General features: G+C 33.8%; 1 protein-coding gene and 1 long non-coding RNA gene across 5 annotated transcripts; both read left to right on the top strand.

The window, feature by feature from the left end:
• Nucleotides 1-570: 570 nt before the first annotated feature.
• Nucleotides 571-23,809, top strand: LOC109013640 (30S ribosomal protein S21, chloroplastic-like). 2 transcript variants are annotated; one of them, XM_035694684.1, is made up of 2 exons: nt 571-1,109; nt 23,545-23,809. In XM_035694684.1, the coding sequence occupies exons 1-2, from the start codon at nt 688-690 to the stop codon at nt 23,654-23,656; spliced, it is 534 nt and encodes a 177-aa protein (XP_035550577.1). In that variant the 5' UTR covers nt 571-687; the 3' UTR covers nt 23,657-23,809. The 2 variants fall into 2 exon arrangements, with proteins under 2 accessions (XP_035550577.1, XP_018851330.2); XM_018995785.2 differs by lacking the exon at nt 23,545-23,809 and adding an exon at nt 2,068-2,340.
• LOC108998266 lies at nt 11,297-15,265 on the top strand. 3 transcript variants are annotated; one of them, XR_001997296.1, is made up of 6 exons: nt 11,297-11,451; nt 11,757-12,006; nt 12,144-12,223; nt 13,305-13,380; nt 14,732-14,929; nt 15,009-15,265. It is a non-coding gene; the product is annotated as an uncharacterized LOC108998266 (long non-coding RNA). The 3 variants fall into 3 exon arrangements; XR_001997295.2 differs by having other exon boundaries at nt 11,297-12,006; XR_001997297.2 differs by having other exon boundaries at nt 11,298-12,006; nt 14,732-14,899.
• Nucleotides 23,810-26,288: the final 2,479 nt, after the last annotated feature.

Below are 26,288 nucleotides of genomic sequence, written 5' to 3'. Positions count from 1 at the left end.
GCTAGGGTTTCCCTCCACCTCTTCGTCTCGCGCTAAATCATCACAAAATTGTGGGTGTTTGGACAATTGTTTTGACCTATAAAATAAAATGGGCCTTGTAGTGGTCATTGGACTTTAGACAATGGCCTAATAATTTTTTATGGGTTTTTGGGCTTCGTAATTGGTCATTGGGCTTATTAGTTGCTCAAGTTATATAAGTAGAAGTAATGACATTCTAAAAAATGTGATAGAACTTTCCAATTTCCTCTCATGTTCATCTTCTTTTTCCTGCTTCCCTCGAAATGAGCATACAAAAAAGGTATGATATCATAATGAAACTCATAGATCATCGGTTGAAGAAAACTCGTGAATTACACGCGCATCAACTACAATCTTTTGAAGAGAAAATTATCATAATTAAAAAATTAGGACCTCTACTCAATACAATATAAAATCGTCACTTATTTCAAAATTTAAACTTATAAATATAAATAAGTAAATTTAATCATTTATATAATACATGCGAACACCAAAGCCCAAGCTCTCCAAGACTCCAACCCTGATCCAATCCTACCGGGTCAATCTCATTCACCCACCCACTTCCCAAACCCCTGTAATCTTAGCTCCGATGCGATAGCTCCTTAACCCGATAAGACCAAGATCAAAAGGATCGCAATCTCAGTCTCCACAGTCCAGATTCGATCATCCATGGCTACCTCATCCTCTTCTCTCTACAACTTCCTCTCCTTCCTCTTTCCCTCAAAACCCCTGCCTCCGCCGCCGCCCCAACTCGCTACTTTTCAGGCCCAGAAACCCAAGAATGGTCCCGTACCACTAGTGTCTCAAGAGGCCCCTCTAAATTCTTCTTCTTCTTCTTCTTCTTCTTCTTCGTTGGCCTCTGTGATATGCCCCACTCTGGCATATGCCAACACCCTCTACTTCAAATCCGCCTACAACGTGCAAGTGATAGTGGATGAAAATGAGCACGAGGAGAGGCTGCTGAATCGGTTCCGGAGAGAGGTCATGAGAGCCGGTGTTATTCAAGAGTGTAAGCGCAGGAGGTTCTTCGAAAATAAGCAGGACGAGAAGAAGCGGAGGACGCGGGAGGCCGCTAAGCGCAACAAAAGGAGGTCTCTGCCTATTTTTTCTCTCTTAATTTATTCTACTTCGGTGTTGTTTCGATTTCTTTTTTTTTAAAAAAGGGTTAGGCTTTGTCGAGTGTTTAGCTAATCAAGGACTTGGTTTTATTTCTCTCTATGATGTTCTTATGATTCTCTTCATTAGGTTGCAAATGGTGTTAATAGATTTTGGTCACTTTAGGTTCAATTTGATTGCTATTTGTTGTTAGTTTTGCTGAATCTTGGATTCGTTGGCTTAATATGTGGGATTTTTGTAGCACTAAGGCTACTCCAGTCTCCCTGTTCTGTTACCCTAAAAACCCAGCCACCATGTAGGGAACAGTTGCGTCTTTCGTGGAGTACAAAGTTCAAATACATCATTTAGAATGGGGAAAAGTTCAATCTAGCAATCACTATAAATGACGTTATGTGGGTAAGGTTTGGGATCCTGAGGAATTCCACTAATTTAGATTTTCATTTTTACAAGTGACCAACTCAGAGTTATTTATTATGTGTGATGCTTTGAAACGTCTCTCTATGACCCTATTTGGGCTGACAAGTTTAAACAAGAAATTATAATACTATAAGCCAGTTTAGTTTATCCTGGATAATTATTGCCTGTTGTTAATCAATGTGTCTACGTTCTGTGTATAAGTGTTTTTTTTTTCCTCGAGATAAGGAGGAAATGTTTGTTTGAATTTGGTTTTGTCTCGAATTTATTTCTTGTGTTATATAGATGGTTTAGTGAATTTTGTTCTGATTGATAGGGTGTTAATCTTTGGCTTTGATAGTCGGCATATAATGTTAACGATCGTGTTGCATATTCTTGTTGGTTCTTTAGACCCTGCAGTATAAAGTTTACTAGCCTGTGGTTTAACACCTCACCAACATGCAGTTATGTAGAGTTGCTTTTGTTAGATCTCTCCTTTCAATGATTATTTACTGCTCGTCTGTCTCGTTCTATAACCAGGCGCCCCCAATTAAGAACTCCACCTGAGACCAAGCCGGAAGCCACAACAAACAAGAAGGAGGATGATGAGGATAATTGGGATCTGCCTGAAGAGGGAGACATCCCCTATTAACTGCATTCAACGTGCCTTCAATTTAGAATACTCTTCACCTTTTGAGTGCAAGAAACTCTTGGTCCATGTAAATGGCATGAAGTGAATCCTGTTCTTTGACAGAATGCATTATATCCCTTTTGCATCGTTGTTTATGTATGAGATTTTCATTCTTGCGTCCATCTGAAGGCACTTTATGTTAGGTAGTTTTATCTATCACCTATATAAGAGTGCTATCAATGCAGGAATAAGGAGGGAGACTTCCTTTGGAAAATAACACTTTCTTTTTCCGTTCTCAACTGAAAAACAGAAGGTGAGTCAGTCCTATATGATTGAGGCCCCTCTCATTTGACAAAGCGTTAAGGATCAAGCAGCGAGAGATGATATATAATATCCCCCATGAAAGGCTGACCTTGCAGGAGGTCTAATCTCTAATTTGACTCAATTGCTTTGGGGGGAAAGTATTGCTTCTGATGGACATACAAGTGCTTTTTTCGAGTGTTCTTCCATACTGTTCCCTTATCTACGTCTGGTCTTAGGCTCTTAGCCATACTTGTGCCTTTTGGAGCTCGTAGAAAATTGAAGAAAAAAAATTCTATTTCGCTTCCTGTTGACTTGGAGAAAATTGATGGGCACAGATCTCCTAAACTTGTGTCGCTAAGACTCGGATGATAATTAACAGTGTCGCCTAAATGTTGGTCTTAGACCTCTTTAGGCCTCGTTTGTTTTTACAATTATTTTCAATTCATTTCATTTCTTCTAATTATTATAAAATTTTTATACAAAATAAAATAAACATTTCAATTTTTTCGAATCTTAAAATAAAAATAATATAAAAAATATATATTTTAACAAAATTTTATTTAATTTTTAATTTAATCTCAATTGTAAAAACAAATAAGGTCTAAAGAGGGCTCTTGAATTAGTTTTTACAATATAATGGAAAATAAGCGAGAAAATCTCAGGTAAAGTCGATTGATATGGTATGAATAACTCGTTTCTAAAGTTATGTTCAGATACCAAACATTTCTCAACACTTTCTAAGTATTCTCGTACTTTTGAAAATACTTTACATGCTAAACAACTTAAAATACTCTCAATGGGACCCACAAACCAACTTCAATCTCTACACATAATTATTCACAAACATTCTATAATACTTATCACTATTACATATAAAAAAAAAAAATCACTATAATATTTATCACTATTAAATATAAATAAAATAAAATAATTATAATATATAAATAAAAAATAAAATCACTATAATATATAAATAAAAAATAAAATCAATATAATATTTATAACTATTAAATATAAATAAAAAATAAAATCATTATAATATATGAATAAAAAATAAAATCACTATAATACATAAATAAAAAATGAAATCACTATAATATTTATCACTATTAAATATAAATAAAAAATAAAATCATTATAATATATAAATAAAATCACTATAATATATAAATAAAAAATAAAATCACTATAATAAAATAACTATAATATATAAATAAAAAATAAAATCGCTAAAATATATAAATAAAAAATAAAATCGCTATAATATATAAATAAAAAATAAAATCGCTATAATATATAAATAAAAAATAAAATAACTATAATATATAAATAAAAAATATTTATCACTATTATATATAAATAAAAAATAAAATAACTGTAATATATAAATAAAAAATAAAATCACTATAATATATAAATAAAAAATATTTATCACTATTATATATAAATAAAAAATAAAATCACTATAATATATAAATAAAAAATAAAATAACTATAATATATAAATAAAAAATAAAATCACTATAATATATAAATAAAAAATAAAATAACTGTAATATATAAATAAAAAATATTTATCACTATTATATATAAATAAAAAATAAAATAACTATAATATATAAATAAAAAATAAAATCACTATAATATGTAAATTAAAATTAAAATAACTATAATATATAAATAAAAAATATTTATCATTATTATATATAAATAAAAAATAAAATCGCTATAATATATAAATAAAAAATAAAATCGCTATAATATATAAGTAACAAATAAAATCACTATAATATATAAATAAAAAATAAAATCACTATAATATATAATAAATAAAAAATAAAATTACTATAATATTTATCACTATTAAATATAAATAAAAAATAAAATCATTATAATATATAAATAAAAAATAAAATCACTATAATATATAAATAAAAAATAAAATCATTACTATAATATTTATCACTATTAAATATAAATAAAAAATAAAATCATTATAATATATAAATAAAAAATAAAATCACTATAATATATAAATAAAAAATAAAATCATTATAATATTTATCACTATTATATATAAATAAAAAATAAAATCACTATTATATATAAATAAAAAATAAAATACTATAATATTTATCACTATTATATATAAATTAAAAATAAAATCACTATAATATATAAATAAAAAATAACATTACTATAATATTTATCACTATTATATATATATAAATAAAATCATTATAATATTTATCACTATTATATATAAATTAAAAATAAAATCATTATAATATTTATCATTATTATATATAAATTAAAAATAAAATCATTATAATATTTATCATTATTATATATAAAAGTAAAATAAAATCACTACAATATTTATTAATATTAAAAAATCACTATAATAAAATCATTATAATATTTATTATTAAAAATCAAATCACTATAATATTTATGGGACCCACACATTTTTTAACTACCTACTCAAAAGTCAACAACTCAACATACTTCACACATCCAAACAACTCAAAATACTCTCAAGGGGACCCATAAACTCACTTCAATCTCTACTCATAACTATTCACAAACATTCTTAACACTTCTCAACACTTTTCAACACCCAAACGTACCCTAAGTCTTCGTTACAGAATAATTCGTTCGGATGGTCAAAATTTATAATCTCATTCAATTTCATCTCATCTAATCTCAATATTTAAAAAATAATTCTATATATAATCATAAAATATGTAAATATCACGTTATCATTTTGAAAAAAATAAAATTTAATATTAAAAAATTAATTTTTTTTATATGAGTCTCATATCAAAATGATTACGTGACTGTTGCACAATTCACAATTGTAAATATATTTTCTCATATTTAAATATTACAATGATTTTTTAGAAATAATTTTCATTTCATTTCATCTAATCTTATCTTATTTCCTTACCAAACATCACTAAAATAAAAATACTTTCAAACTAATTATTACAACTTTATCAAAATTTCAAATTTCAAATAAAATAAAAATAAAATTTTTTCAAATCTAAAAAAAAAATTATATTTTAAAATGCTTAGAGAATGATATGAGATGAAAATTTTATAAATAATAGTAAGAGAGTTAGTAAATAATAGTGAGTTAGCTTGAGTTAAAATATTTATTATATTTTGAAAAATGAAAAAGAAAAAGTTGAATACAAAATATTATAAAATTAAAATATTATTAAAATATAATTTTTATTTAGAGGTTTAAAAAAATTGAATTATTTTTTATTCAAAAATTTAAAAATTTTGAAAAGTTGTAATGATTAGTTTAAAAATATTTTTATTTGAATGATACTTGAGAATGAAATGAGATAGGATGAGATGAGATGAAAATTTTTTCTAAACATCTCTGATATATTTTAACTTTATAATATTTTTTATTTAATTTGTTTTATCTAATTTCCCAAAATACATTAAGTACTTAACTGAAATAATTTCACTATTATTTATAAATCATCTTATTATTATTTATTATTAAAATTTATAAATATATATTTTAACTTTTTAAAATTTATATTAATATTATTTTAAAATATAATTTATATATATAATTAATTTATTATATATAAACTATCCGAGAATGTATCTTAAACGATACTAACATCCAAATTTTTCAGTCTCTGAAGCGGTATTAACATTCAATTACTATCCCGAAAGCGACACTCCCCGAATAAATTATCAATTCCTGACGAGCCCAAATAAATTAAATTACGATCATGCCCTCCCAATCACGAAAGCGACACTTTCGAAATAAATTATATCAAAAACTCTATTTACAGCCGGCTGAAAAAACTTCCACGTAATCGGGCCTATTTTTTATAAAAAAATATTATTTTTTATACATTTCTCTTCATTTCGCTCAGCTCTACGACTATTCATCTCTATCTGTATTATGAGTAGGACTACGATCCTATGTAAGGAGTAGGGGTGGGCTCCGACTCCGACGGAGTCGGAGTTGTCATTTCCGACCTCCGACTCCGACCGGATTCGGAGCCAAAACTTTCCTCCGACTCCGACTCCGAACGTAGTCGGAGTCCGATTCCGATCGGATGTCGGAGCTCCGAGAGCTCCGACCTCCGATCGGAGCTCCGAACGGAGGTCGGAGCTCCGACTTCCGATCGGATCTCCGACTGGAGTTCGGAGGGAGTTCCGAACGGAGGTCGGAGCTCCGACTCCGAACTCAATTTCAGAATTTTTTTTTATTATTATTATTTAAATTTTGTTGTTCAATTTCGTTTAAGATAGTGGGCAACATATATATATTTTTTTAAAAGTTAACCATCTACAAATATTTAGTTTATTCAAGAGTTTTCAATAATTTAAATATTCGTTCTAATTTTGTTACTGAATTTTGATTATATCTTTAATTTGTTTTATGTCCGCCTGAAATTTAGCATTAAAAGTGCTCATGACTCATGAGTTGAAAATTACACAAATTTAAAATTTTATAGAAAAGAATGATGGTACGAATTTGTATAATTCGATTAATTTCAGTTGGATAATAAATTATAAACTTTTGAGAGATGATGGATAAGTACTAATAGAAATTATAGAATAAAGAGTACTTATCCCACGTATTTGCTCGGGATATAAGTACATAAATATAACTATATAAATAGTTTAAAAAGTAAATAACATGTATGATGCAGCCATAAGTTATAACAGTCTCATTTATAACGTAATAACAATATGACTCAGTCTTGAAATATAATTACATAAAAATTAAACACGGGTTTCACTCAAACCCCAATGTTCCATTGGTCACGCCTGAAATGAAGATAGAAAATAGCAATCAATAGATGAAAAAAAATTGATAATAAAAAATTATATACGGTAAAAGAATAATTTGATTCTTACCAAGAAATGAGGTTCTCTCAACTCCATCACAACTCTCAAGTAGCGTCCGTTCCAAACTCTCAATCATCGGTAATTATGTTAGGGTTCACAATTAGATCTATAAAATCATAAAAAGTAGAAGTTAGAAACATTAAAAATAATTAAATCATCATTAAAAAGCATATAAACTTCCCCGATTCAAGCCTATAGCTCTCGGCATCAACGCCAACGGTATCTAGTCCAATGGGCGTTTCACTTATCCAATTCTGTGTGCAAACGAGGGCCTCCACGGTTGACGGTGACAATGAACTCCGATAAGCATCCAACACGCGACCTCCAGCTAAATGCCGACTCTGAGGCAACCGTAGTGACAGGAATGGCTAGCACATCTCGGGCCACACGGGAAAGGACTGGATACTTGGTGGAATTAACTTTCCACCAAGTTAATAACTGAAATACATCACTAGGTGCCTCGACAGCTTCCATAAAATATCGTTCAACCTCAGATGTACAATGCATAATATTCCTTGTTGACATGAGTTGATGATACTGCCGTATGACACGATTGCCTCTAACCCTTACAGATGGGTCAGTATCACCTGAGGGAACTGTCGATCCTGTCGGCCTCGAATGTGAGGAGCTACCAACTGCGGATGAAGGCTGAGCACTAGTACTGTAGTGATGATATAAGTCATCAACATCACTTTTTAGCAATCTAATAAACTCTCCAGCCTTCACTGCCCCGAGGACGGAATTTACCCAAAATTCTAGAACGGCCAACTTAACTCGAGGGTCAAGGATCACAGCCACAAATAGCAATCTATTTATCTTCTCAATATTCCCCCAATATTTATCATATTTGATCTTCATCCTCGTAGCCATATCAGATAACAATCCAGCAGAGTCAGTACAACTATTTTCCAACTGGAAGTGAAGCTCTGAGAGCTCACTGAAAAATGAGTTCGCAGTCGTATATTTGGATCCAGATAGTCGCATGGTTATCTCATAAAAAGTTCTTAAAAATTCAACAAAATAACTCACACTGGTCCAATCATGTGCGTCTGGCGCACCGAGCCCCTGTCCTGCTGGCTCCAACAAAGCATACCTCAGGCCCCCATCCTCGACCTCCATCCGCTCGAATGCTTTTTGGTACTTCTGTGCCACATCCAACATCATGTATGTAGAATTCCATCGAGTCGGAACGTCCAAGCACAGCATACTAGAACATTCAATCTTCAAATCTTCTGCTATTGCCTTAAACTTGGCAAGCCTTTGAGGGGAACCCCTCACATATCGTACAATGTTGCGGACTCGGGTTATGGAATCATGAACCTCTTTTAATCCCTCAACAACTATGAGGTTAATGATATGAGCACAGCATCAAACGTGAATAAACTCGTGGGCCCGAATGACATCATCTCTCACCGTCGTGTTCCGCTTAAACCAATCAATTGCTGTTTCATTCGCACTGGCATTGTCAACTGTAATACACAACACTTTTCGAATTCCCCAATCCTTTAAACAATCATCCATCTTCGCCCCAATGGATGCACCTTTATGATCCACAATTTCTTTAAAACCAATAATTTTTTTATGCAAAATCCACTCACTGTCAATGTCGTGTGCCGTGATACACATGTAGCAGACGTTCTGTATGGAAGTCCATGTGTCAGTCGTAAAAGACACTCTTTGGCCAGTGGTAATAAACATCTTCCTCATCCCCTCCTTGTCCTTCGCATGCCTCTTCATACAATCTCGCATCACTGTATACCGTGATGGAATGGGAAATCGTGGCTCAACAAAATTTAGAAACTTTCGAAAGCCTCTTTTCTCGACTGTGGTAAATGGCATCTCATCAGTAATTATCATCTCTGCAAGCATGTCCCTCAACATCTTCTCATTGTATTGAGGGATGACCAATTTCTTAGTCTGTGTACCATCAGTGGCTGTAGAAGTTTGGTAACTGAGGTTGGTCTGATCAGTGGCTTGCAATCCCTTCGCTATCTTATATCGTTGGCAACCATTTAGATGTGCTATTAACACACTGGTACCTTGCTTCTTCTAATGGCATCCACAAAGTGATCTACAGTAATGGCATCTTGCTACTGGGTTCGCAATTTCACCAGGAATTTTGGTAAAATGCTCCCATGTCCACGACCTCTTTTTAGAAGGTCGTGGTGGTTGATCTTGCTCAATGGGCATCTCCTCCTCTTCGTTGAACATATCCTCATCTTTTATATCAACTGGGAGTGGGAGTCAACTACTCGCACAAGATGTAGCTGCTCTAGATGTAGCTGCCCTAGATGTGGCTCTAGGGGTGGAAGTACCCACCGGTGTAGGAGTTGTAGCATTGGCATCCGCCACATCCCCTTGTGGACGATCATCTCCACTATGTCTAGGATCCATATCACAATCAATGAAGCTGAAAAAAATAAATTAGAAGCAAAAAATTAGTTTAAAAATAAACTAGGCTATTGTATTATACAATAGGACATGTATTATTGTATCATAATAATACATGTATCGATGTATTATTACATTGAGGTTCGGTTGATGTGCGCTTGACTCAGACGAACCCATCTAGATGGGCGCTCGAAGTGCGCTCGACGTGCGCTCGAGCAGAAGCCATACAGAGAGGTTCGCTCGACGTGCGCTCGACATAGCGCTCGAGCAGAACCCATCCAGAAAGGTTCGCTCGATGTGTGCTCGAAGTGGCGCTCGAGCAGAACTCATACAGAGAGGTTCGCTCGACTTGCGCTCGACGTGGCGCTCGAGCAGAATCCATACAGAGAGGATCGCTCGACCTGCACTCGACGTCGAGCTCGAGCATAATCCATACAGAGAGTTTCGCTTGATGAGCGCTCGACGTAGCGCTCGAGCAGAACCCTTCTAGAGAGGTTCGCTCGACCTGCGCTCGACGTCGAGCTCGAGCAGAATCCATACAGAGAGTTTCCCTCGATGAGCGCTCGACGTAGCGCTCGAGCAGAACCCTTCCAGAGAGGTTCGCTTGACTTCCGCTCGACATATCGCTCGAGCCAATGTTCAAAACAACGTGCGCTCGACTTGCGCTCGACACATCGCTCGAGCGCAAGTCTTCAAAATAATGTAAAATTCATGTTTTTGAGCGCCGTGTTGGGGACTATATTGAATATTCAATACACAAGAATCACAAGAATCACAACTACTGGCTCCAATTCATAAGAGACGTGCTTGAATTAAATTTAGGGCTCATAAATTTAGGGCTCACCGTAGGTGGAAGGCTGGAAGTTGAACAGAGGGACGGCGGCAGGGAGGAGCAACGACGAACGGTGTTCTGAACTTCACTGGTTCACTGGTTCAGTCACTGGGACGGGAGACGCGAGAGAGAAGTGAAGGAGGAAGAAGAAGCGAAGAAGGAAGAAGGAAGAAGAAGAAGAAGAAAAGGAAGAGGACGCTTGACGTGAAGAAGAAGCCCCTTCAACTTGGAAATATGGAACGACGCCGTTCCATATTAAGTGGAACGGTGTCGTTCAAAAATTTTTTTTTTAAACCCAGCTTCAAAACGACGTCGTTTTGGAGCTGGGTTTTAAAAAAAAATTCGGAGTCGGAGTCGGAGCTCCTTCGAGCTCCGACTCCGACTCCGACTCCGAATAATTATTCGGAGTAGCTCCGAATTCCGACTCCGAATTCCGACAACTCCGACTCCGTTGGAGTCGGCATCGGAGCGGAGGTCGGATGGAGTCGGAATTCTCGGAATTCTGCACACCCCTAGTAAGGAGCACACTTGCGGCTATACAATTTCGATTATTTTTATTTTATCTCATTTTATTATTATAATTTTTTTATAAAATAAAATAAATAATTTAATTTTTTTAAATTTAAAAATAAAAATAATATTAAAAAATATATTCTAATAATATTTTATTTAACTTTTTAACTTTAATCATCTAGTATCTTCTCCGAAAAGAAACGACTCTGTTTTCTTCTTCCCCAATTCATTCGAAATTGCCCCGCATGAAAATTTCCTCCCTCGCTCGCGTCTCGTCGTTGCTCTGCCCACCGCCACCGTCGGCGCCGCCTCTCTGAGCGACCCTCCCTCTGCCCAAACCAAGATTGCGCAGTTTGAAAAGGTAAGCGGAGACCGATTTATTCTCTACCTAGTGAGGATGTAAGTACCACGTAATTACTCTGCCCAGCAACGCCCCCGTCGACCCTCCCATCCTCTCCCGACTAAGTTCTACTCTACATTCGGCATTCTTCTGATGTTTGCTTCCCTTTATGTTTTCCTTGAAAAGAACATGAACTGAAAAGTTCAACTCAACTGGAAGATGCGATGTTGTTGTTTTAGTCGTACCCAGATCATAAAACAGTTAATAGTTTTAGATTCATGATGGGGTTTTTCCTTTTCTTGGATTTTCACGGAAACCCAATATAGGATTTTCTTGGATTTTCACGGCAAACAGTTAATACTAGTGATTTACACTAGTAAATCAGACAAGCACAAGAAATGGTTCTCGTTGATTGATGCGGTAACGTTGTCACATAAGAGGGTTCTGCTACCTGTTAAAAAACTTCGTGAGTCTTCTCTTGTTAGCAGCGAGTTGCATAGGACACTGTATGGCTTTATTCTATTTGACGTTTCATGGAACAATGTCCGAGGCATCAATTACTTGAATGAGCTTCAGGTAATATTTTTTGTACATGCTTCCTATTCTTTCTTCAGTTTATTTTGAATTTTTTTTGTGTCCTATGGTTTTCATGTCATGTCATCTCTGAAATTGTAAGATCAAGCTGCCAATCTGACCTACATGTTGTGAATCAGGGAAGACACTGCTTGCAAAAACACTAGCTCGATTTGTGAACGTGCCCTTTGTCATCGTTGATGCAACAACTTTGACACAGGTATGCCTGTTTCTCATTGATATATCTATTGAAATTATCAAAAAATTTGCAAACATAGAATGTTAGCCTACTGAACGGGGAAAAACCAGCATCACTTTAGTGAATTTTTAGCTTGATTGTTTTCTATTACTACCGACTCAATTGCAAGCGAACTTCATTTTGGAAAGGTAAAAGTCGGCTTGCTCTGATACTACTTTAATGATTTTGTTTGGCTACATTCTTCTGGGATGTATTTGTTTATTTATGGTCATTACATTCAAGTGAAGGAGGAAATAATGCTTTAATTGCCTTTTGTTTTAATATTGTGGGCATGTTATGTTGGAGAAGATGTTGAATCAATCTTGTACAAATTACTTGCGGTATGCTTCATGTTTTGCATCTTTAGATTACAAACTGAAATTTATTTGATCAATCATGGAAGCATATTGCTACCATGACCTATTCTTGGAGTTCTGAAAGCATCTCATGATCTTTACAATGGTTTGATTGCTCTTCTTTCATTGTATTTTTTTGTATGACCTTTTTTTGCATGCTTTTATTTATGTAGGATGATCAATTTTTGTAACAAGATACTTGTCCATTTAATTTATCAAAAAGGGAGGTACTTGTAAAAAAAATTATCAAGAAGAGGGGTAACTGAGGAGATATTGCCTCCTTTACTTGAGATGAAAATTTTACCACGGTACAGAGTGTGTATCCAGTTTATATGATCCACTGATATGAACGTTTGATCCAAAAAAACTCCACTGTGCATTTTTTTGGGTCATGTTCAGTGGAGTTTTGTTTGTATAGGAAGAATAGAAAATTGTAAGCAGCCTGGTTGAGTACTCAAAGAAAATTGTAAACAGAAAATTGACAAAGCTGGGACGACAATGAGATATACTCTATCAATCCTCTAAATTTTCATCCTGCAAGATTCTGTATTGCCATTAGATCTCTTTGTAAGTTATTTATTTGATTGCATTTGGTTTTATTGAAAACTCGCATCTTCACAAGTCCTTGAACTCATTTTGAACCGTTTAGTAATTTTTATCTATAAATCTCTTGCCGCTTAAGATCTTATCTGCCTTTGCTGTTTTAGGTGCATCACTTTTCCAACTGTGGGGTAAGATGGTGCTTTTAATTTCTGGGACAAAGACAATAAACAGAGACTCAAGGTGTGTACAGATCTCATATAAAAGTTCAAATCATATTTCAACCATTTTTATTGCTTTTACTGCATTTCAATGAAGTATAGGTTCTATTCTTCAGTAACTAATTCAATACAGACTTGTTTCGTTGATGCATGTTTCAACAATAAAATGTCATACTTTGGAACAGATGCACCTATGCATTCTTGCTAACCTATAATATAATCCTCCTGTATCTATCGTGCAATTTCAGGCCAAAAAAAGGAAATCTAATGCGTGGGATATCTTTTCTATAGTTGATTTTGAATGACTTTGTTTGGTGCCTTATTTTTCTTTTTTCTGGTTTACTTGTTTGTTCATCTTCAATTCGGTTTCTCTATCTTTATATACGGATGCTTTTTCAATTTGATTTTTGTCTCAAGTGGTTCAGATTTTTGCAAATATTGTACATGATGGGTGATTTGCTTCTGGGTTTTCTCAAAACGTGAGTTTTTATTGTCAAATTAGAGAAATCTAAGGTGATTAGCTTACCTTTTAGGTAGTTTAAGATTCATGTGGAATATGGATGCAAAGTAAGTGCGTTTCAATCACAAAATATTAACTTTTTTTTTTCCTTCTCTCTGCCTCTTTTGGTTAGAAGCCATACAACTTCAATTAGTAAATCATACTTGAATGAAACCAGCTCCTTTATGGCTTGTTTAAAGAACAATTATTTAGTTAATAGTGTAGTTTGCAACAATAGAAAGTTTTGGTTCCTGCAAGTAGATTCCGGAAAATATTTGAGTTGTTTAAAAAAATGCATGGCTGCCTAACCATATTCACATTAGTGGATTTTCTGCTTGCTATATATATATATATATATATAGGCAGTTGAAATGAAATATTGGACATGAAATCTGCACTCCCCCTTTCTTATTTATTCTGAAACTGTTTCTTTAAATTTTGTGGTCAATAAAAGTACCATATTTGCTGGTCTGGAAGTCATGAAATGCAATGTGGCTACCAGAAATTTGAAATTATTGGGACATTTGGATTAGTGAGGGTGCTAACACTTGTGGGCTTTATTTGTGGGGCTTGACAAACATTTTTATACAGAACTAATTCAAAAGCTTGAGTTAGTGGAGTTAGACCTTATAATATCGTATCAAAAACTGAGTGATTGTGAGAATTTTGATAACTATAAAGCATATAGGTATTTTTTTTTCTTTAAAAAAACTTTATTAGAAGCTACATATGATCTCTTGGGTCTGATTAAGTTTTCTTTAGCTAATCTGAGTTGATTTTACATATTCTAGTCTTGAGCTAGCTGGCTCATGGATATGTCATAGGTTTGACTCATGACACCTTCCCTGATGCTCACTTTGAATGGATTGTATAGTTGTGTCAAGAAGTGCTGCTGCAAGATGGGCAGGGGAAAGATTGAGATCTAGATGATTGATGACGTACACTACCAATCGTCAAGTCACCTTCTGCAAGCGGATTAATGAACTCTTGAAGAAAGCTTGTGCTGTTACTTGTGCTATTTGCTTGTGCTGTTGCTTGCTTGGTATGACACCAAGGCTTCTGAAGTGTAACTGTTAGTAGCATTCTCTTTCACTAAATGTAATATTTTCTTAATTGTAAGGTTTATTTACATTGTCTTGTGATATTTTCAGGTGGTTTTGATGTGTTGTACAGTGGAGGAAAAGCTAGATTAGTGCTAAAAGTATGCACATTGGAGGAAACAAGAAAATGAGACTACTTAGATTAGAATCTTGGATTTTGGAATATTGGATTTTGTAATGAATATTATGAGACTACTTAGGTCGTAATAAGCTGCTTTGTAATGTTGTATCCAATTGGAATGAATATTATGACTCAATATTTTACTAGATGACTTAATCTAAGGATGGTTATTTGATGGCAGTGTAAATGGTTTTGTGTTCAGTTGTGGATGAATTTTGTGTATATAATCATTGTGGAGACCGTATTGTGAAGATGTATAGCTTGTGATTCCTTAGGAATTGCAAGTACATGTTGTTAAGCTTACCATACAAAACTTGTATACGAAATCAATCAAGCTTTCAATGTCAGTTCAATTGATTAGTTTTTGTGCATCAGAGAGTTTGGAAAAAAAACTAGATAACTTGTGCAGATTTTTGTTCGCTTATCATCCTGTGTATAATGATTGGGAAAAAATCAATATAGAAGGTGTTCTGAGCACGTTCCACTTATCATCCTATGTGTATAATAGATTGAGAAAAAATGTGATGAAGAATGGCATAGATAAGCTCAAAAGTGACCAAAATAGATTGAAAAAAAAAAAAATCTATATAGCCCAGCAGATTCAGAAAAGTGATAAAAAACACTAGATTTTTCCTAGCCTCCATAGTACCTCTCCCCATATACAACAAAATGCCTGATCAAGTACTTAATTAGGCTTTGCCTAATTCAAGGGGGCATACCATTACAGTTGATCCATACAAGAAAAATAAAGCAAATATCTACCTATTTACACGTGCCCTATAGTTTATCCGAACCAAGCAGAAACTATTACAATTGATACAACCCAGTATAAACACAATAATATTCGTGCATTTCTATTCTCGACCCTCTGCAAATTTTGTTCAACCTCAACCTTCTGAGCATTTGTCTCTTTCTCTCTTAGTTTATCTTCCATTCTTCGCAATATGTCCTCCCTCTTTCGAACTGCAGATCCATTATAACAAGCATACTATGAAGCATCCAAGTATGTGAATCATTAACAAGTAGATACAAACAAGTAGCTTAATCATTAACTGCTTAAGCTAGACATGATAGTTAAGCATGATTTCACAGGTTGTAGGGACAGCACATGATCACAGGTTCAAAGTGTGATAAAGACCATAAAATAGAAAGCCACCAACATTACGGTTTACAGATTCTAAAGCTCCAATACCACACTATGAAACCCTCACCCTTGCCCGCCGCCCCCCCCCCCCCCCCCCCCCCCCGCCCCAACAAAAAAAAAAAGAAAAAAAGAAAAGACAAACAGCATTTGCCCTTTGACCAATATATATATTTTTTATAAGGCTTTACAACCATCAGAGTAACAAAGTAACTCAAGTTGGTAACTCTGGTTTTCTCGAGGCAAGAGCAAGCAACCGATTAGGCTTTGTTTGTATTCACAGTACATTTCAACTCATCTCAACTTATCTTATTACTATTCACTATTATTAAGTACTTTAACTCACAAATATCATTATTATTCACAACTCATCTCTCTACTATTCACAATCTATCTCAACTCATTTCAACTCATCTTCGAATCCAAACGGCACCTAATAGTTAAAACCAAAGACTTATCCTAGTTAATTACATGCAATTATAATGTCCATTAATGTCCATATACCAATGGGTGTAAGTACACAAACGAAATAGCACATAGTGAGCATCGTGGAATGTTCGAAATGTAATTATCCTAATGCATTGATGCTTTATACAAGCTCATGTTTTTCACACCTTGCCACGATTATTTATAATATATTTTCCCTCTGCAATCATTCACCTAAGATGAAGTGCTAAAGGCTCCAAAATAGCATGACAACCGTAAATTAAGTATCAACTTTAAATTTATTTAGAAACAGTAAGTATGCATGGTCTAAATCGTATCTCTGAACTTGGAGTAACACATATACAAGGACCTCATAACATGATTTAATTCAAGCCAATGTTTTGTATACTGTATATGCGGCACTTATGAATTGCTCCACAAATGGACTCATTCTAAAGAGAGCTATATATTTGCAACTGTTGACAGGGCCTAACATTCATAAAGAAGTGTCATCTCTCCTTATTGGTCCAAATTAAGTGTGGTCCTAGAACTCACAAGAGATGGATTAGATATGTTACTTTTTTTAAGTATTTTTGCATGAAGTAGCCCCCCCACCCCTCAGGTCTCAAAAAAGTGATCATATAAATTTTCAAACATTTACAAAAGGCTCCCAAGTTTGTCTACTGATTTTCCCTTTCTTTTCCCATTTTCTTGTTTTCCCTATCAATTGAGAAGCGAGTTGCCTGGTTCACTACCGATAGAGTGGTGAATGTTACATTATATTTCTTAAAGCATATTCATTTGCTTGGCCAAATGAGGAGATTATCTAAAATTTAAATAATTTGTACCAAAAATACTCTACATTGGATTGACCATCTCTAAAATAATTTGAATTTCTGCTACAGTGATTAGTCAAATATAGAGAACCACAATTGATTCACCAAATATTAAAATAATATTTTCTTACTCCAATTAAGTTTAATCTCAATTTTTTTATTAGCATTAAATGACATTTGAAAATATGATTTTTTTAATATTAATTTAATTAGAATATAATTATTATTCATATTAAATTAGTATAATTATAAAATGTGATACAAATAAATTAAATAAAAAAATTATTAATTTAATAATATTTTATTATTATATAGAGAGTGAATGATTAATCCAATGTGGAGACTGAATTTAAATAGAATAGATAAATATAAAAAAATGTGATATTGACTAAATTTTAAAGATGGATTTGGCCAATTCAATGAAAATGCTCTTATATCTAGAATACTGGAAATGTCATCATAAAAATTAAATATCAGTCATGTATTAGTCATTTGAGCATAGCATCACAGAAATCAATTAATATACTAACAACAACCTAATGTTCGCATGGTGGAACACTTCTTAGCTGTGGAATAGTAGCTGTGCTTCGCACTTTCCTCATGAATGGTCACATGGTAGATATACGTATCTAGTTTGGTGGGTTTTGCTCACTCTACTATACTTACTACTGACATGAAGAGAGAGCCAGAGTATGGGACGTTGAAAATGGACAGGTTTGGATTGAATTCAGTTTGAAGGACGGGAGCGAGGAAGTTGCTTGTTTCCTGGGAATTTAATTTCCTTTGACTAAGTTTCTTTGGATAAGGAGAGAGTTTATTCGGTGCGCATTTACTGGAAGTCCTTTCTTCCTTCAAGTTTTTCACTCGTCGGCGATAATCTTCTCGATTTTATTTTTCTTAAAAAAAAAAATCTGTCAGAGCCACTTCATCTGATTGCAGTGGCAGAAAGCGACACTACGGAATAGTGTTTTCCATAAATTACGATCTGTCCGACCCTCCCAGCTTCTGCTTTCTGTCCGATCCTCCCAGTAGCTTTCTGTCCGACCGACGAGCAGAAATAAACCCTCCAATCACGAAAGCTACACTCCTTGACGAGCCCAAATAAATTAACTTACGATCTTATTTTCCACGAAAGCGAACAAATAAGGGACCTGCGTCAAACATATATATAAATAGGCGGGGATCATTACCCAATAGACATATAGTTCACAGAAACTGAGAAAAGCAAGCCACTGCAGGTGCCGCAGGTGCTCTAGAATTAGATTTGTTCTAGCCAGGACTGGGGACAGACATTATTGGAAAGAGCCTAGCTAACATCGGAGCTAGCCCATTTCAACTGTTACACTTGCCAGTTGCAGTTGCGAGACGCACACACCACGGCGAAAATGGATGTAAACAGCTTCGAGATTAATCTTCGTGACCAGGGGTTAGTAGTAAATTTTACAATTAATTTCCGTACTAAATATCATGAATATTTTGCTTATACTTTGGACCAGCCTTCAGTGTATGTTATTTTGCTTATACTTTCCGTTTATTCACGAATGGGTATTTATTTACCCTCCTCCGAAAAGGATTTTATTAATTGTAAAAGGTTAGCATATGTGCCTTTTATTAATTTATGGATCATCCAGATTTTTTTTATAATCTTTTTTATAATTCGGTAATATAATCAGTGAATATTAACGTGAATTTCAATATTTAATATGCATGGTGAGATCATCAGTGTGTTTTATTTATTTATTTTTAAATTATAAAAGATATTTAATGGATCAAGCTCTCATTTTAAACTTATCGCATATGTAGTCCACTTTAAATGATTTTATTTATGCTTCAATAAATATAATTTTTAAGAGGGAATATTTGGCCTGTGCAACACTCTTTGCGGCTTTGTGCTAGCTACGTCTTCTTTTCCGTTTTGATACTCTCTCTTTTTAAATTTACTACCGATCTCTTGTAAGTACAGAGTCTAATGATATTTCCATTGATTTGCGTATTCATTTTAAAGGAATGATTAAATTTGAGATCTATATTATTTTAATAATTATATTTAATTTATATAGCTAATGCGTAGGGTGTAAATTCAAATCGAAAAATCGGACCGGATCAGACCAGTTTTATCGATTTTGAACCGGTCCGGTCTGGAACCAGATTTTAAAATGTAAAAATTGGCCGGTTTCGATTTTGAGATTTTTTGGACCGGACCGGACCGGTTGATTAAAAAAATAAAAAATAATATTTTTATATATAAATTTTATACAAAATATTTTAAATATATATTAAATATTAATATAAATAAATTTTATATATAATGTATAATTATAAATTTATACATTAAATGTTAATTTATAATTTCATATATATATATACACACATATATATGAAATAATTTCATATTATAATTTATAAATTATTACATTAAATGTTAATACTAATATATAAGTTTATAAATAATACTAATAGTCTAATATAGACTATAGATTATAGTTATACTTATAATTAATACTAAAAGTTTTTACTAAAAGATTATAACTAATACTAATACTTATAATTAATACTAAAATTTTTTTTTTAATTTTATAAACAAATTTTTAATGACAAATTGTGAAATTTTTATTTTAAAAAAGCCGAAAAAACGGACCGGACCAAACTGGAAACCGGTAAAACCGGAAGTACCGGTTTAGGAAGGTAACTGGTGCGTAATCGATTTTGAAAAATACAAAACCGGTACATACCTGTTTGATCTTAGATTTTGTTCAAAACCAGACCAGACCGGACCGATTACACCCCTACTAATGTAAATACCGCACATTTCATGTATATAAAATATGGAAAATGATATTCTTATTATTAGTTCTTATCGTTTAGTGTTATTGTCAGATTTTTTTTTTAATTTTTTTACTTAATGATTAAAAAAATATTTTTTAATAATATTGTAATTTTTTTAAGAAAATACTTTAAAATATTAAAAACTATATATAAAAAAAATAAAAAAAAAATACTAATTATACGTAACGGTAGCTCCAACACCCGGAGCGGTGGATGAAGCACGGCCATAAAATAAATTTGTAAAAAGATAACCTTTCTGGAAAAGAATATCTTTGCATGTGAATTTGACTTTCATGCCAGTTTTTACAGATAAATTGGGATAAAAATAATTATAAAAATAAACGATATTTACACGCTCACAGTAAAGAATATTGGAACATGCCAAATCAATCAATAAATAGAATTTTGATTTTTTTTATAACTAAAATTATAATAAATGGTGCGTGAGCGTACTTGAATAACTTTTTTATAAACCGTATAAAAGAAAAATTAGTGGACAACCTTTACGGAAGCAAAATCAGAGACTTCTGAAGAATATGCATGATATATCATTCAAAACCTTTAACTTGAATCGGAATGCGGTGTAAATTCATCTTTTACATCATTCAAGAGAAAGTTCACTTCTGTAGTATGTCATATGTATGAATTGTTTCTACATTTGAGACTCGAACCTACAGGCCTAAGCCTAATACGTGTTATTATAAAAAAAATATCCGACTTTATTATCCCGTAGAACCAAAAATAGAGAGAGAGACAGTAGTCGTGGCTTTGGGTGTAAGTCAGCTTATAGCTTATAACTTAAATAATAAGTTCTATTATTAAAAAAATAATTTATTATTTAATAACCATATGTTTTAAAACACTTCTAAACATGTTATGTTTGTATAGAAACAAATTGAAAAAATGATTTATGAGATAGAAATGATGATTATTTAAATTTTTAAAGATTATGACTATAATCTTAAAAGTTTGAAAGTTATAATTATCTGAAAGTTGTATAATTATTTTTATCTATTGAAAATCTTTTTAAAATTTAAAATTACGTTCCACATTATCCAGAAAGGCACATTAGAAGAAAAACATTAAATAATGTGTTTTTTTAACTTATTTCAAATTAAAAGTGATTTAATATATAATACCTAAACAACCTAATTTTTTATAAAAAAACAATTAAAATTATTTAAATACTTTTGAAGACTTCTAACACAACCCTAAATAGGCCCTAAGGATGCTACACTCTTGTTTTGGTTTGCAGTCATGAGCAAGGAGGATTCATTGGTCTATCCAACCAATTCCTACTCACCTTCCAAGTTCTCATCCAAGTGTTGGTTAACCTTCTTCAAATACAGAATCAGAACTCAACCTCCTCTCCATTTGAGACACACTGCATAATCATGTCTCTTTTTATTGGAGCTATGTGTGTTTATTTCTTAGCATTGATGGAGTTATTCCGACCCATTCCTAATGCTAGCTATCGCCATGCCGCGAGACTTATTTGCTACATCTCGGGTGTTCTTGCATGTACTTGTCTATTATTGATTCTCTTTCCTGCCTTTGGGTGGGTTATTTTAACTCTATTCTCCATAAGAATATTACCCGATCCATATCAACAGATTATTGAATTACTCGATGGCATATCTATCAGATTATTCAATATATATGATTCAATCCAGCAGTACTATTTCAATCCAAATAATGTTCAAGCAGAATCAGGCCTTCAAGCAATTAACGGTAACTCAATGGAGCAAGAAGACGGCAGTGACGAGCCAACGGAGCAAGTGGATGGAGGGGTTTGATGCTGTCACGTGTGTTCTGGCTGCTGAGCAGGATCTCAAGACAAGTGGGCCGAGTTGGGGGTCTTGTATTATGAGCCCAAGCATCACAAGTTCAGTCCAATAATTATTTTAGTTTTTGTAATGGCCCGGTTGTTTTGTTAATACAGAAGACTTTTGTTGGAGTACTTGGTTTCCTCCAATTAACCTTATCTCTAAAATTTTATTACTTTCATTCACAGCAGATGTCTTATTCTATATTAATGCCAGGTTCTTCATCTTTTTCTTCTTAATTTCTTCATTGTCTCTGTGTTTTTTTGTAACTACATGATTACTAGTACTGCTTTAATTTATTCTACCGTGAGGTGAGACATATTCTATAATAATTTGCTTTTAATATACTTCTGTTGCTTGCTTGAGCATATTTATTCTGGCTGTGTACGAGATGCGATCTCAATTCGAGATGATTTTCTGGCCATGTGTATTTGTTTGGCAGGTGAAGTAAAATTTATTTCATGTCATAACATGAAATTAAAGAAGATGAAAGTTGAAGCCAAGTTGATGAAATACAGAGGCCAATTGCTGAGAGAGAAAAATATAGAAGCCAATAATATGAATGCACATAGCATTATTTTGTTTCATATACCATGTTTATTTCATTAAATGCAACACTGAAACTATTTATTTCGTATTCCCATAATATATATTTTTTGTTTTGGGCCTACTTTGTTTTTATATAAGAGATGAGATGAATTAATATTAAAATTAAAAAATTGAATAAAAAATTGTTAGAATATATTTTCTTAATATTATTTTTATTTTAGAATTTGAAATATTGAATTATTTATTTTATGTTTTGTGAAATTTTAAAAAAATTATAATAATTATATGAAATGAGTTGATAGGAGTTATGAAAATAAACAAGGTCTTAATAGTAAGTCGGTGTGAAATGAATAAAATAATTATCTAATTCATTATTTAGAGAGCAAGAAAAAAAAAACAACTCAATGGGAAATAAAAGCAGAAAGGTGGATAGAATTCATAGCATCTTTTGATTCACCAGGAGCGTGAATGAATCAAGAAATGACGGTGGGTATAAACACCAATACCTATAAAACCGCTGAAGATCATGTGAGTTTAAGGCCCTCGATACTGTATTCCAGTGGGTAGCGTGTGTGTGTGTGAGAGAGAGAGAGCGAGAGCATACCTTTCTCAAATACCTCTATGCCTTACTTCATGCAATCCGATGATCAACTGCCGGTGTTATTCAAGAGTGTAAGCGCATGAGGTTCTTCGAAAAAAAGTAAGAGAAGAAGAAGCGGAGGATGCAGGAGGCCGCTAAGCGCAACAAAATGAGGTCTCTGCCTTTTTTGTCTCACCAACATTCACGTATGTAGAGTTGCTTCTGTTAGATCTCTCCCTTACAATAATTATTTATTACTCTTCTGTCTCGTTATATAACCAGGCGCCCCCAATTAAGAACTCCACCAGAGACCAAGCCGGAAGCCACAACAAACAAGAAGGAAGATGACGAGGATAATTGGAATCGGCCTAAAGAGGGAGACATCCCCTATTAACTGTATTCAACGTGCCTTCAATTTAGAAAACTCTTCACCTTTTGAGTGCAAGAAACTCTTGGTCCATGTAAATGGCATGAAGTGAATCCTGTTCTTTGACAGAATGCATTATATCCCTTTTGCATCGTTGTTTATGTATGAGATTTTCATTCTTGCACTTTATCATGTTAGGTACTTTTAACTATCACCTATATAGGAGTGCTACCAATGTCAGGAATAAGGAGGGAGACTTCCTTTGGAAAATAACATTTTCTTTTTCCTTTCTCAACTGAAAAATTGCTCAACTGATAATTAACAGTGTCTCCTAAATGTTGGTTTCTAAAGAGGGCTCTTGAATTAGCTTTTACAGTATAATGGAAAATACGCAAGAAAATCTCAAGTAAAGTCGATTGATATGGTATGAATCGCTCATCTGGGGAGGAGCCTTCTCTTCAGCCAGTCAATTTATTTTTTTATGATTTTTACATCAATACTAGTAAAAAGGTAAACATGGTATCGGTAAAAAAAAAAGTTATCCTATTAAAAAAATCTAACTGTAACTTTTTTTTTTTTACACACTCAACACATCATTTATGATTGATGTTTTGATTTGTTATCCGAACTAGTAGAGGGCAATGTGCCCAGATGATAAAAATAGTAAGAAATAAATAGAAAGGTGAGAAATGAAATTTAAAGAAAAATTGAATAAAACTTAATAAAAAGTAAAAAAATAAAGTAAAGAAATAAAGATAAATAGTAAGAAATACTAACGTGTATTGTGAGATGTCGCACATGTGGGATCCACCCAACACAAAACTAAAATCCTTTGTTGTCTTTTTCTGGCGAGGAAAGGTCAAAAGTCTAGCGGATTCGCTTCTCCTTTATTTCTTTCCTTTTCCACACCGACACCCATTATTCTCTCAGAACTCGCTCTTTCCTTATCATTCATCATCAAGAGTCTTCTTCCCATCTTCAAGAGTCTTCTTCCCTTTCTCTATCTTTTTCGTTTTCTCTCCTCTGTCTCCTACCCTCACCATCACACTATTAACATACAAGACAAGGCAGCAGCAAACTTACCTTGTGAAGAACCCAACGGCTACCTTCCATACACAGAACCAACGGCTACAAGCAAGATCACGTCCATGAATCATGGAACAACCAGCCCATCTCCATAATTTGTGCAACGGCTACCATCTTCCTTATTTTGTAATTACCTTCCATTTCCGTATATACCATAGGTCTCCAACAATACAAACCCTCATGTATTGATACAATATGACTAGTATATAAATAAAATAGACTCTCAAAGACTCTCACGTCAGTTGAGGTATTTTATCAAGCACCTTGTGTTCACTTTCTATATGGTACCAGAGCCCTTGTGAGAGAAGAGAGTCTTCCTCCCATGGCCACCATCGCCCTCAATGTCGGCAACTTTGTCACCTTGTGATTAAACACCACCAATTATCCTCTTTGGCGAGAACAAATCTTGGCCTTGGCTGAGAGCCAAGACCTTGTAGAGCATCTCACCGAGTCATCATCTCCTCCAGAATTTATCACTGCCAGTGAAACAACAAGCAAAACCGAACCCAATCCCGCTTTCCTTCAGTGGCGCAAATCGGATCGATTGCTCCGAGGATGGATTATCGGGACATTATCTGAGGAAGCCCTAGGCCTCGTTGTAGGCCTTGATTCTGCCCATCACGTTTGGGTGGCTCTCAAAGAGGCGTATGCTTATGATTCCCAAGAACGGGAATTCCACCTTACACAGCAGTTAACATACCTGCGCAAGGAACCATCGACGCCTCTTGGTGATCATCTTCGCACGTTCAAAGGTTTGTGTGATAGCCTTGCTTCAATTGGTCGGCCCGTGCAAGACAAAATGAAAGTTTTCTCATTGTTGAATAGCCTTGGAGCCAAGTACGAGCCCTTCACCACGGCGATGTTGAAACCTCCCATGCCCTCCTACGCCGAACTGATTCCTCTGCTCCAAGGGTATGAAATCCGCTCAACCCTTCATGATTCCATTAATAATTTTGCTTTCTATGGACAGAGACAATCGCATTCCACCAAAGATTTTCGTCGCCCACCTCAATCTAATCATCGCAACACCAATCGATCTCAGAATCGATCATTCTCTTCGAAAGGTCGAGGGTTTCAACCCTCTAACCAGTCGGTGAGGACCTCTGGTGATGGCACTCAAAACGTGCGTTTCGCACCAAATAGCAGTGGGCCTAACCCACGTGATTCTGATGCCCGGCCCATTAACAAAGGCCATGATTCTACCCGTATTGAAAGCTGTCAAATTTGTGGAAAAAGAGGCCATGTAGCTCTTAAATGTTGGAACCGGTTCAATCACTCCTATCAACCTGACGATATTCCTCAGGCCCTTGCTGCGATGACTCTTGAAGATTTTTCTCATGATACTGAATGGACGGCTGACACTGGTGCATCAGCCCATATGACTGGCGACCCAGGTATACTCGAAAATTTACGTCGTTATTTTGGTAATGATGCTGTTATTATTGGAGATGGTAGTTCGCATGCTATTACTCATATTGGTGATACTTATCTTGATAATGGCACCACTAAAATTAAATTATGTGATGTTTTATTAGTACCTGCGTTGGCAAAAAATCTTTTATCTATTGGGCAA

The sequence above is a fragment of the Juglans regia genome, chromosome 10 (genome assembly GCF_001411555.2).
Source record: "Juglans regia cultivar Chandler chromosome 10, Walnut 2.0, whole genome shotgun sequence".
NCBI lineage: Eukaryota > Viridiplantae > Streptophyta > Magnoliopsida > Fagales > Juglandaceae > Juglans > Juglans regia.
The sequence above is the reverse complement of the archived record's forward strand: the minus strand, read 5'-3'. Positions and strand labels throughout refer to the sequence as shown.